General features: G+C 36.5%; 1 protein-coding gene across 2 annotated transcripts; it reads right to left on the reverse strand.

Moving 5' to 3' along the window:
• Positions 1 to 1,016: 1,016 nt before the first annotated feature.
• LOC143459759 (uncharacterized) lies at positions 1,017 to 12,916 on the reverse strand. Of its 2 annotated transcripts, XM_076957023.1 has the most exons (19): positions 12,778 to 12,916; positions 9,182 to 9,319; positions 8,736 to 8,920; positions 8,321 to 8,483; positions 8,043 to 8,153; positions 6,946 to 7,083; positions 5,960 to 6,027; positions 5,523 to 5,779; positions 5,306 to 5,383; positions 5,193 to 5,225; positions 4,951 to 5,052; positions 4,611 to 4,751; positions 4,138 to 4,262; positions 3,669 to 3,809; positions 3,376 to 3,526; positions 3,096 to 3,249; positions 2,668 to 2,888; positions 2,224 to 2,294; positions 1,017 to 2,119 (listed from the first exon to the last, which is right to left on the reverse strand). In XM_076957023.1, the coding sequence occupies exons 1-19, from the start codon at positions 12,791 to 12,793 to the stop codon at positions 1,956 to 1,958; spliced, it is 2,457 nt and encodes an 818-aa protein (XP_076813138.1). In that variant the 5' UTR covers positions 12,794 to 12,916; the 3' UTR covers positions 1,017 to 1,955. The 2 variants fall into 2 exon arrangements, with proteins under 2 accessions (XP_076813138.1, XP_076813139.1); XM_076957024.1 differs by lacking the exon at positions 6,946 to 7,083.
• Between the last annotated feature and the right edge of the window lie 1,064 nt (positions 12,917 to 13,980).

Below are 13,980 nucleotides of genomic sequence, written 5' to 3' on the forward strand. Positions count from 1 at the left end.
AATAGACCGATATCACGGAACATGAGGTTTGAGAAGGTATCTGGCAAAATGTTAGCCATTCGTTAAAGAATAATAGAATTTATATCAATGTTTGTAATATAACGCCGATATAGAGTTTTTGCCAACATTATTATTTAGAAACGCAGAATATAAAGCTAATGTTTTCACTACATCACACACAAGTGTGATAATGAGTAGCCTACCTTACAAAAAATTTGAGCAGGGAAAAGTCATTTGGGTTAATAATTGGAAATTTTTGGCAACTAACGCTTAGCCTATATGTTCAGTTTACAATATGCAAAAATTGCATTTTGACTAAGTTTTGATAAGTGGATGGACATTAAATGATTTCCTCACAAAGCTACGGAACCGATATGATTAAAAATATGTCCCACAAAATCTTTTGACACAAACAAATTTTTTGATTCACGCTTCACATTTTTTGATTTCGAGTCTTTGACTCACGACTTGATTGACGTTTTTTCAAATTGATTTGTGAGCCTACTCATCGACTAGACGTTTTTTTGTTTAAATTTCAATCAAACGAATTCGGTTGGGTCTGCCACAATTGTACAGTTACTGCAACAGATATGTCGAACGCGTTCACGCCAACATCAAATAAGATATGGCGGAAAAGGACAACAGGAGTTATACTATCTGACGTAATTCAGATGTCAAGGTGAACACAGTGGAAGCGGATTACTGTAATTTTCTAGAATGTGTTTTGTCTGTTAGCAAGCTTACAGTTCAAGGCCTAATTAACAGGGCTGCCACTATTTCACCGGAAATAATCGTCCGTTTGAAACTATTTTTTACAGTTTCTTTTAACCCAAGTTAAATGCTATAACATAGTATTCTAAACCTTAACTAAATCTACCTTCTAATGTAAATCTAACTCCAACAAAACCTTACAAGTCTAAAATCAACTTTTTGCATACCTATTCTAACCGCCTATCTTTAAAAAACAGGCTGCATCACCTACTTACGGTGAAATAATTAACCACTCTCAAGAAATGTATAGGAAGAAAACCTTGGTTTATTATTTTTACCAAATTTGTAATGCATTCGCTCGATCATTGAATTATACCCTGGAATCATGCAGACACGTTTAATGTTTACCAATAATGCACACATTCGCATGTATTTAAGATATTATTAACAATAATCTGAGAAAACGGTAACTAAACTTATGATGAGTTAACAGATCGAGTATTTGGTCTTTGGGCGTAATTACGAGAAAACCGGCGTTCCGTATCAGAGTTTCGTTACCAAAGCTACTTTTTTCCCTCAAGAGCAACCTGTGGAAAATTTATTGCTTATAGCAACTTTGTATGCATTTGCATGCAACAACCTTTGCTAATTCGTAGCATGATTCAAGCAAGTTTGCTTGAATCATCAAATGCAAATTTTGACAACTTTATACGCCTGTTTGAAGAGGAAATTGGTCCAGAAAAATTAAGATAGGATGAAAAACACGGTTACAAAGCAACAGGAAAAGCTAAAGATCACAACCATTTATTTCACGGGCAAACAATTCGTCTACCACCTTGTTAAATCTTCGGCGACGCAACAGTAGCTAAAGTCAAATTAAGGCGCAAAAATTATCCATTTCACATGCTTTCAGAAAACATGTCTTTAACAACAGCAAAAAATACATGGTTTATAGATCGTTCTTTGCATTAGCTCACAAAGCGAAAAGAGTTGATTGGGCTGAAAAGTTATCAATTAAACAAAGCACCGTTCTGAGGCTACGAAATACAGCAGCATTCAAAAATACGGTTCTTCAAGCGGTAAAAACACCCAACTAGCTTATGTGGATAGAAAACCATAAATTATAATTCGTTCATAAAACAAGTCCAAACCGAATCGAACCGAGGCTAAAAACCGCTGCTACCCGGCCACACCGTACACAAAGGGAGCCCAGCAGAAATATATATAAATAACATTGTGTGCGCTTAATAGTCAACGGCATTGTCTTCATCGCCACTGTCTTCGATGGCCAGCAAAGCGAATTTGCTCTGACTTGCGAATTTGACTGGCTCCTCGTTTTCGGCCTGCGGTGGCGCTCGCGATTTTCCTTTTGGCTGCTTTCCGCCGCTTGTCGGCTGCTCTTGACCAGCTGAACATTTTACAACAATCCCGGTAACGATAAAACGCTATTGCGCTTATTTGATATTCTTTAGTCAGAAATGTGATTTAGACGAAGCTGCTTCTGCTGCTTACCTGCGTCCGGTCTGTCGCATTCTGGTCTTGAATCGGGACTCGAATCACGTTTCTTCTCGTTGCAATCGCTTCTGGAATTTTATAACGTTAAGTTTTTGAGGATTCAGTGAGACTTAATACGGCAAAGGTAGAGTCAACTGTTTAAACTGTTGAAATTCAGTAAAATTAATGCAAAGTTTGCCTCGGGAAGAAGCAAGCGCAAGTATTGGTGTCACAAATTACGATATTGCGACTGAAAATTGAAACCCCAGTAAAGTATGCACAAAAAACTTATAAAAAAAAACAAACAGAAAAAACTGATCTCGCTGCCTTTCGAAATTTAGAAACGGAAATGCTACAGAGTCTCTTCAGATAACTTTTAGCACTTCTTTCCCCACTCGCACAGTTCATGTAATCAGGTAGAAGTAAAAAGATTGATAAGTGCAAATGTTGATGAAAACTGACCTGCTATTGGAGGACCCGCCAGCGCTGGCTCGATTCCCGCTGTTGGGCCGAAAATCTTTCTGTGTGTTCGACGATCCCTGATCGCGATTATCTCTTTGATATGATTGGCTGTCTCCATCGCCTCGCCGACGATTGCCGTCCGAATTATTTCTGTTTTTATTGTATTGGTCCCCTGAGGAATTTTTGCGCCTTTCGTAACGGCCACCACCACCTCGGCGATCCTAAGAAGCAAATTAACGGGTTAAAATTAGATTTTTTATCATTATTTCAGGTGGTTGGTTGTCTTCTTTGTCTAAGCACTCTTGATCTTACAGGAGGGATCTACATCTTGATCTACATCTTACCAAAGGCACAACAAAGCAAACAAAAAAATAAACAAGTCACAATCAAGTCGCTGATAGATAAAAAAAAATTATGAATAAATATACCTGGTATGCATCTGAGGAGCCATCCGACTTGTATCTATGATCCCTTCGGGCGGATGCAACGTAACTCTGTTGTTCACCACCCTCACTGCCGTCTCCCGGCTCGGTTCGATGCTTTTTCATCGCCGCCTCTTCGTCTGCGGCTCCCTCTGGTGTCCTGGGAAGCAAATCAAGGGGGAGTGTGTTATAGATTATTATCAACTTTTTAGTTAATATCGTCAAAATACAGTGATGAAGTTTTGCAGAAAACGATGTAATCTGTGAGAGAAATGCGTCCAGCAACCTTTCTTCTTCGTCGTCATCTTTAGAGTTTCCCTCTGCCTCTTCTCTCTCTCCTCGCAACTGATCCACTTTAGGAGGACCTCGGTTCCAGGCATTGGCCGCTGGAGAAGGCGCACTACGGATTTTTTTACTTTGAACTTCACGAGGGGCAGCTACAAACAGTAGAATAATGGAAATTCGAAACTTATTGATAAAACAACATGGCCTAAACTCCTAATACGACCAAGAGAACCAAAAATTAGGGATCTCCAAGTAAATGTGAAAAAAGCTGCCAAAGAAATATACACTACTCACCATATGAAGTACTCTGAGTGACCTGGTGCTTATCTGATGCTGATGTTGTTTTTCGACCCCAGGCATTTTCTTTGGGCAATGGTGCAGGTCTAAATTCAGATTTGCGTGTTTCACTTGCCTTTTCTTGCGGTGCACCAGCACCTATGTGTAAGAAGGATGAAAAGCTTAAAATATTGACAGCATAGGCAAACTGCCCAACTTGCAAAAATGCACATAAAATCTTATTTCCAGTTTAATGAAACACATTTATTTATTGTCATACTTAGAATTTTTGGATACAGTGTTGTAAAATATGGAACTACAGATATGTACAAACAAGTCAAGAACTTAAACAGTCAGAAATTTACTGAATTTGAGTCTGGTAATTTACAGTATTTCCAGGTAAATATTTCTATGAGATAAGAACTGATAAAAAACAACTATATACTGTAAATGGGTAAAAGCAACAGCACAGTGGTTTTTTACTCACTTTCTTTAATCTCATCAGTAGATTTCGTTGAGGACGTTCGCGATCTTCTCTTCGGAGAAGCTGGATAGGTCTCCTCACTTTGTTCACTCGACTTTCGCGAATGTCGTCGGGGCCTGCTCTCTTCTCTATATCAAATGCAAGAAAATGTTCGGGTGCTCGTGTCTGGTCTGGTCTAGAACAGCTCTAACATTCTTATTCTTACACAACATTTGTGTCACATTTTGTATTATCATCGTATGCTGACTTACGCTGTGTTTGTTTCGCATAAGATATCATAACGTTGTCATTATAATTTTAATACTGTGAACAATAGAATATAGTGAAAACTGCTTTATGTTATTTGGTTCCCTGGTTAAAAAAACAATCATGAAAAACTAAAAGAATCAATTAAGCGAGTTCAACAATATATTCAGAATGTATTGAGAGCTAAGAAGGGTTTGAAAAAGTTCTAAGTTATGAAGTAAGTTTCAAACCTGCTTGTCTGTGAGACGTACTGCTGTTCCTGTCGTCGCAGTTTGTCCTCAATTTGGCGTTCACGTGACGCGGTGTCCACTGGTCTTGCATCACCAAACACCGAACTTCTTGTCTGAGACGGTGGTGGCTTGGCAGCAGCCCTGCAAATACATTTGAGCAGTTAAAATTGAATTACTGAATTACCAAGCAAAGAAATAACTCGTGTAAAATAAACCTACAGATACAACCATTGCAAACTTTGAATCGCCGGTTTAATATTTTGAACAAAATAGAAAACAAAGCAGCTTAAAATTGCACACTGCACTAAATTAGACCCTGAAAGCAACTTTGTATACTCACTTTTCAAAAATGTCCTTCTGTTGCGCTGCTATCTTGTCCTCCATTTCTAATTCACGTGCTGTAGTGTTCACCGGTTTGGCGTTGCCGAATATACTTGAAGACCTGAAACAAATTGGAAAACAACTAAGTTCATAAGATACTTTAGGAAACAAAATGTATGAAAATAAATCTAATTGTTTTGCAATTATCAATCAACAGCTAAGAAAATAATCTGTGCAAGAACAAAAAATAATATCTCTCACTTCTTCTCAGAAGCCTGTCTTTCAACTGGAGCTCTAAAATAACAACAAAAAGTTTAATTTTTCCTAGTATGAAGAAAAATCCTGAAATTAGAAAACTTAAAAACATGCCAAACCTTTGAAGTTTTTCCTCGATTTCACGTTCCTTTGTAGCAGTATCCACTGGTTTTGCAGAACCAAATATAGATGACGATCTGGTAATAAAAGTTACAACATTAATAACATTAAACAAGTATGTATGGCGAGCTTGGCGATAACTATCCAAACAACACACATGAGTGCTAATTGAGTAGAGCTTACATGGTCGTGCTCAGGTATCATCCAATTTATTACCTTTCTGAGGCATTACTGGTGTTTTCATTTAGCGGCTTTTCCCTTGGCTTAAGATTTAATTGTGGTCTTTCACGTGGGGGCTCTGGAGCTGTTGTACCTCTTTCATAAGCACCTCTGTCATATCCTCTGCGCTCGTAGCCTCTGCTATAGCCTCCATCGTCGTATCTGTTGCGGTTGTATCCGCTACGGTCGTAATCATCACTTCGTTGTCGATCGTATCGTCGACTTCCATAACCTCTGTCATCGTAGCCCCGAGGCTGAAAACATAATGTGTTTCATGACTGTTATTTAGCTGAAAGAACTTTTCAACCACATTTGTAAGCATGTAATCAAATCTGGTAAATTTAGTTTCATTGTTTAAGATTCGGTGGAAAGTATACAACTTGATTGCACAAGTTGACAGTTAAACATATATCACGGAACTCTAGGCTATTCACCTGGTCATAACTGTAAGAACTTTTTCGATACTGACCACCTCCTTCGTAACCATCATTTCGACCAGAACCTAAAATTAAAAACTTTGTTTTATGACTCACAAGATACAATTGCAAACAGTATAAGATTTTTGTCAAAACTGTAGATAGATCTGAACCCTCGATCAAACAAAATGCTTTAAAACTGTACAAACTATCATAAAGATGATGAACAAGTTTTCTTGAAAATATTTCGAAGAAATTGTCTAAGGTATGTTTAACCTTGACACAAATGTCTATTATATACTGTATGTGCTTAACAATCAGTAACACTTTTCATCAAAAATGTACAAATGTTTTACGTTTCTGAACACAATCTCGTGGTATTGTAAGATAATGTTTGGCCAAAAATGATCGAAGGCATTACTTAAAGAGATTTTTAAAAAATTTAAAAAAAATTAAAATTAAAAACTAAATTCTGAAAATAACGGTCCATGTCTTGCCAACAAGGTTCACAGCAGTAATATTAGTTAAAAAAATCTGCATCAAATTTAAATTCTGTGCAAATGATCATGGAAGATACAGCCAAATAGCAATCTGAGAATTGTTATGTCAGCTAAATCTGCGTTAATCCAAGGAGCAGCCACGGCTAACATAAAGCGTTAAATTTTCTAATGACCATTTGTTTTTATAACCAAAATGGGCATTCAAGTTAAGTTCAAAAACAATGCAACTCAACAAATAATTATAAATCAACCAGCCATTTCAACATGCTAAATAAGATGGCAAACGACACATAAAAAGCACTTCAGGATTTTTTCCAAGTTACATAAACAGTCAAACATCGTTAACCATCAATACTATGTCATACAAGGAAGAATGTAATTTCAGTGACATGGTGTGTAAGTATGATCAAAAAATAAAACAAGATGTAAGGCTTAGGTGACATTCTATCAGTGTTAGTCGTGCTATACAAAGACAGAAAAGAGTAGTGAACAGCTAAGTTCAACCTCTTCTGTTGTTGTATCTTCTGTCGTTATAGCCGCTGCCATACTGGTGCTGTCGGTGCATGCTGTGACCATAGTCAGAACTGTAATGTCCATATCGGTGACTCTCCAATGGCGGTGTTTCACCATATTTGTCAAAGTCTGACAGCAAATACATACAATAACTGTATATAAAGCTTTTATGATCATACCGTATATTATACACTCAACACTTCAAATATACACTCAGCACCAGACATTTCAAATTCTAACTTTCACTTGAATGTGGCACATGGCTTCAAATAAGTTATGATGGCAAAAGCAAAAAGTAATGTACATACAGTATATATGGGACAGCTATACAACTGCCAAGTTCTTGGGAAGTTCATTTTGAGCAAAATCCATAAGTTTGTTTAAGCTAAACTGCCCACACTAAGTGTTTCACTTACTGTTGTATACTGTATAGGCATTTTTTTCTAATCGAACCAGTCGCATAATATGTGGAAAGATTGACAGGCAGTGTTAACATACTTACTGGGACAAATAAATAATTTTTCATGCACAGACTGCAGCCTATGCAACAGTCACACGTGGTCTTTAAGTCTTTTAAAAACATTAACTGAGTATATATATAATATGTTTGATATTTCCGTATGGCAGTGGTCGTTTAACACAAAAAATGAAGTCCAATACTACCATTGCAACACTCAATAGTTTAACATGGCAGCCTAAGCTTACTGTTAATTGAATGACATATCAGTACATTTGGTAATATCCTGAAAGAACTTGTTGTATATGCATCTAGAAGCCCTTTTAAGCAACTGGTGGGTTACTGTTTCCACACACTTATAGTTGTTCCTGTTTGATTTCATATTCTGAGCTAAAACCTAGGACCAACTGTACAGAAATCTTTAACAAGGATAGAGCAAAGAACAAGAAGATGCAAGGTGGTATATTGAACCAACTTCCTAAATCTCTGAAAGCAACACACCACCAAAATTTCTGGGTTACTTAGCAGTATACTCATACACTGCGCTGTATGGTAATAGTGCGCAACGAAAGTGAATGATGATTTATGATACGGTCGTTCATTAATTTATGACAAATGATTAATTCATCACCTCTTGTGTCTGAGTGATCATCGTTAGATGCTCTTCTCCAGTTGCTTTCAGTTGGATCCGGTCCCGAACCATAACGATCCGATCTGTCTCCGCGGCCCCAGCTACCTCCATCTGTACAAGAAACAGGCAATGAGAGATTTGCAATGTCAGTGCTTTTCTAACACATATGTTCTTGCAAACATACACATATGTTTCGAGTATAATTTTATATTTCCACTTTTAAGAGGTTATATTTTGTGACACATTTCAGCAGTCACTGATACATTCTCTGTACGTACCTTTGTTCTGTTGGTTGTCTGCAATGTCAATTCTTACATTCCTTCTCAGTAATTGTGTGTCGTTCATCTCTAAAGCTTTGATTAATGATTGCTTGTCTTCGAATTGAACATAGCCGAAGCCCTTAAATCGTCCATTTTCTTCCGGTAACCTCACATGCACAATCTGCAAGATAAAAGCAGCTGAACACTCTTGTTCGAGCGAATGCAAAGGAAGTGCATTATGCACAAAAATATACATAACGTTATTTGAGAAAGATAGACAATGAACGGTTATACAAAAAAAATTGGTAATTTTTAACAAAAATAACATGGTGCACAATTAATTCTATTAACATTACACCAAAAGCGATACAAACATTGAAATGAGTGCGAGTAACTCAGATATAGGAATGTTTCCAAAAACTTTTAAACTTACAGCAAGTTCTTTAAAAAAATCCTGCAGAACTTCTTCATCCACGTCGTAAGCAAGATTTCCCACAAATGCTGTATACGGTCCATTTTGTGGAATTCTACTCTGATCAATTTCAACTGATCTTGAGGCACGGGGAGCAGTTGGTAGTGTGATGACTTTGGGAGCAGAAGTGCTCTGGTATGCTATTGCTAGAAAATAATTTATACATAGCAGAAGGACTAAAGGTGCGATGTCAACTCAATAGACATCATTTACAATTATATATATATTTATTTTCGTCAAAGAGATGTAATTATGACAAAAACAGCCATAATTACAAAATTAAAGAAGCTTGTTCCTTCAAACTAAATTTATGAAGTAGTTATTTATTAGAGCACTGGAGTGAAGACTATAAAACATAGCACTTATCCTGTGAAAGTCAACTGTGATATAAAATAGCAGAAACTTACAGTTGCTGACAGGACTGAAATCTTCATCAACTTCGTCGGCCCAGTCAATCTGCTTGACAACTCCAGGTGTAGAAGTATCCCCAAGAAAATCATTCAACGACACCGTCTTTGCCTTTGCCTTCTTTTTTCCTTTCTTACCTGTGAATTTGGGCAAAGTTTGTAAAATACTGCAACTGACATTTTTGAATTTATAACAAGTTAAGTTTTACAGCATGCTTACCGTGAGATTGGTGGCTAGTGCAAAAACAAGTTACCAAAAATCAAATCGCATTTATTTTATATTTAATTAAATTTAAATTTTGGTAACTAATCTTAAAACATGTCACAAATTTGACAGTCATTGTAATGCGCTTAGTTGTGATTGTGACATCATAGAGAAAGATCATGGTGCCTTCAAACAAGCTGCTTCCTGGTACTTGCAGTGTGCAGAGTAATTGGTATTTTGCTATGTTTGGTATAAACAGAGTATTTTGCAAAGTTTAGTACACAAAGTAGGAATAACACGAGGTCAAATCCAAATAAATTCACCAAATATTGCCTACGATGTGAATGATTTAAGCCAGGGGCGTCAAACTCAATCGCACCAGGGGCCAAAACTCAAAACTTATTTAACGCCGCGCGCCGTAAGGATAAAACTTGATTCAACGTTTCGTGACACGAAACATGAATTGGAACAGGCAGCGAAACAACACCAATTTTTTCATGTTTTTGACGATTTTTGACTAGGCTATTTTTGATTATTCTACTCTTACATCATTATGTTTCATTCATCTCCTTGCAAAAGCATTAAAGAATTAACAAACAATAAAGAAAAAAGCAGCCCAAATTACAAGCGTTAGAATAAATCGATTTATTCTATCGTATGATGGGGCAACTTCTGTGCTGCTGTATTGAGCGATTTGTTATAATCTTGTTTCTTGCTTGAAAAAAGTAAGTTATACTGTACAATGATCTAGCGCAGCGTGGTCCAACTTCTTTTCATCGCGGGCCAAAATCAGAAAATTTTTTTATCTTGCGGGTTAAAGTTTTTAAATTAGAACTGAAGAAATTAGAACTGAAGAACAATGTGACATTGATATTAGAACTGAAAAAAGTTCTCTTTTTTTATTAAAACTGAAATTAGAATAGTTCAAAATTTAGCTATTAAATGCTGATTAATGTGACATCTGCGGTCGAGGTTTTTCCACGACAATAGCGTTGGTATCCACGGGAATCGTAGTTGTGGCCATGCGAAGGCAAGCCTGAAGAGCCTCGTTTCCAAGTTGATTTCGATTTTTTGTTTTAATATTGTTCATTGCTGAAAACGTACATTCACAAATGTATGTACTTCCAAACATAGAGTACAGCTTCATAGCAGCATCTTTTAAAAGGGGAAACCTCTCCTTTGAGACAAACTTCCAAAAGCTTTCAGGATTTTCCATTTTCTTAAAAAGCAAAAACGGATCGTTCTGAAGTTCACATATTTCGAGTTGAAGCTCTGGTGGCTGTGTACTAACTCTCACGTTCATGGGATTGTTGAATAGCGAAAGAGGAATCTTGAGCTTGCGAAAGTCCGCAAACCTGCTGCTAAATTCATCGATCAGCAAATCTATAGTATTTTCGAATTGAGTAAAATCGGCACTTGGGTTTTCTTCTTTGATGACAGAGCAACAGGAAAAATGAGTCAGATCGTTTCTTTCCAAACAGTCCTTGAACAAGCCCAATTTCGAGCGGAAACCTTCTACATGTCCCACTAAATTCGAAATGCTCTGCTCTTTCCCCTGCAAACTCAAATTTAGCACATTCAAGTGATTTGTTATATCAGTTAGAAAAGCCAAGCCGCTAAGAAATTCATTGCTTTGAAGCTGCGCTTGAAACGCATCTGTGTTTTCCATGCGCTGTTCCTCAAAAAAAGAAAGAATTTCTTTGCACAGGCCAAAGAAATGTTTTAACACTTTGCCAGCGCTCAACCATCTGATACTCGTGTATTGAGGAAGGTCGCTGAATTCAGCATCGACTTTGTGACATGAATGAATGAATGAATGACATGAATCTTCGATGCCGTTGAGCTTTATTACCACCCCTTATTAGATTAACCATCTTCACAACGCTTTGCATGACGTCCATCATTTTCAAAACTTTTCCGCAAAGTGCTTCTTGGTGAATTATGCAATGCAGCGTTATGCAATCAACTCCATTTTGTTTCAGCAATCCGACAAGACCAGTTTTGTTTCCCACCATGGCCTTTGCCCCATCTGTTGCAATACAAGAGCATTTTTTAAAACCTCCATACTCGGAAACAACAGAGTCAAGAGCTGCATATATGTCAGAACCTTTAGTCCCACCACTTAATAGATGAATTTCAAGCAATTCTTCGTGAACAAGAAAATCCTTGTCTACTATTCGAGCAAATATCAGCAATTGGCTAATATCACTCACATCCGTACTCTCATCTAAAGCAATTGAAAAATATCTGCATTTGCCCATTAAGATTTCCAACTTACAAGAAACGTGTCGACTTAAATTGGTCACTCTCCTTGCCATTGTCTGATGCGACAAAGACACGGTTTTAAACTTTTCAGCAACTTTTTTGTCGTCAAACACCTCTGCCATTTTGATCGCACATTTCTTAACCAATTCACCTTCTTGAAATGACTTCCTTTCTTTTGTGAGGAGGAGTGCAACTTCATATGAAGCTGCAAGGCTTGTTTTTTGGCTGGTCACGAAAGTATACATCGCTGCCACTTGCTTCTCCTGTTTGTTCTTGAGATTTTGCAATACGTTCTTTCTTTCATTACCTCCATATTTTTTAAACTTATCTTTGTGAAAAGCCTTATAATGACACTTGATGTTGTACTCTTTAGCAGCTGAAACTGTTTTTTTGCATACCAGACAGAGTGGTTTCCCTGAATTTTCTATGAATAAGTAATCTTCTTGCCATTTATTTTGAAATGACCTTTCTTCCACCTTTTTTTTTACAAGTACTCATTCTGTAGCTTTGTTGAAGTGTTTAAACTGGTAAGTTTTAGGCTAGGACAACAAGGCGTGTAACTAAAACCTAACAGAACTTTTTGGACAAAGTGGTATTGTTACGCATTACAAAGTATCATTCACAAAGTTTTTTGTCAATTACAATAACAAAGAAACAAAAATTGAAGTTATGTTGCCAGATTGAATCAAAGCTGACTATCAGTTCGCGGGCCAACTTTGGCCCGCAGGCCTGCAGTTGGACCACGCTGAGTCTAGCGGGCTGGAAATAGTTCAATGTATAAAATAGCATTGTGGGCCAAGTTTTATTGTAAAGCGGGCCGGGAGTTTGACACGTATGATTTAAGCGAACATGAACACAATATTACCTATAAATTTATCGTCTTTTGTAAAAAATGATGGTTTAGTTTAATAGTTACCTGGCTACGATAAAGTATGATTAAAATTCTTCACAATGGTCATTTACCTAGCGATTTCACTTTCTCAATAACCATTCTTATAAACTTTTTGAAACAAAGCAATTTGTTCAGCCATTATGCTAAAGCAAAAGTTATTTCAAATAAGTTTATTAAGACAAAAATGCACTCTGATTTTAATAAAATTTGCTTTTGCACTTGCAAACTTTTTACCTGTTTGAGCACTCATTGTAGAGATTACCAACGTCTGGTACAAAGCAACAAATATATACTTGCTTATAATAAAGAGGTAAAAAATTAAAGTAGCAGTATAACCTAAACAAATAACCTAAACAAAATGTAGATATTGAAAACAGATAAAACTAACATAAAATACACTGCACTTTCCACAAACATAGGTTGCTTAACAAAGAGGACAACTTATAACAATTTGTTTATCACATAATATTTCAATCGACTATAAAATAAAACTTTTTTCATTGAATACAACATATGTAACACACAAGATATTCTTTGAACTTCTCAATTTGCAAATGCACACAAAAACAAATGCGGATTCATTTTGTGTTTTTAGCTAAATCAGTAGCTGTGCACTAAAACCACTGGACGGAAGCAGATGTTATAAACGCCTTGCCCAAGAACCAGACTGCAGAGTTTGGCATTGGTGCACTCAACTGCGGTTTTCATAAAATTCAGTAGTTCACACATGAGGTGCACAAATGTACACATCAATGGTGATGAAAGAATATAAACATTACTGAATTTTATCTGCGTTTAATCAAACGTGGAAGCAGTATTTATGCATATTTTACTTAATAAAATATTAAAATTTGCTTCTGCAGCCCAAAATTGCAAACTTAACATGAGCCCTTCAAAGATTTTTTGCACATCCAAGATCTTGTCAAAATAGGCAAAAATGCACAAAATTAAAAGCACAGCACCTCCTGGCACTAAGCCCAGTAGTGTGTATTGATTAATAGATGTTACAATTGCATCTATTGCTTTTTAACTATATTTAAACTAGCCAGGCTAGTTTCACTTCGACATGCCCTCTGTGCAGCTTCAATAATTTATTGAAGTTTTATTTATTGCAATAGAATGTTTCCTTGATCATCCTGAACAACTGAACATTCCGAAACATAGTTTTTCAAACTTTTAGCGGATAAGCAAGAAAACGGATAATATATATATAATTAAATTCTTACGTTTAAGGGATAAAACAACACTTTTACTTTGCCTTTAGAATATGAAACCATCACAAAATTTTAAGATACAATATAGGATACGGTATAGTTTTTAACAACAAACTTGCTAAAAAATCTTTTTAGGTGCACGTGTAAGTTCGGATGGAAGTGCTATTGGTCAAGACAGGCAATTTTTAAAATTGAGCAACGGATACGTGTATTACGAAGCTTA

Source organism: Clavelina lepadiformis, chromosome 5 (genome assembly GCF_947623445.1).
Source record: "Clavelina lepadiformis chromosome 5, kaClaLepa1.1, whole genome shotgun sequence".
Lineage (NCBI taxonomy): Eukaryota > Metazoa > Chordata > Ascidiacea > Aplousobranchia > Clavelinidae > Clavelina > Clavelina lepadiformis.

Bases quoted from the DNA above. Each gene is read 5' to 3' on its own strand.
- LOC143459759 (XM_076957023.1), bottom strand. The intron at 8,484-8,735 runs GTAAGTTTAAAA...TTTATCTTGCAG, and splicing joins ATTTTTTTAAAGAACTTGCT to ATTGTGCATGTGAGGTTACC. The intron at 2,295-2,667 runs GTCAGTTTTCAT...ATAAAATTCCAG, and splicing joins GGCGGGTCCTCCAATAGCAG to AAGCGATTGCAACGAGAAGA.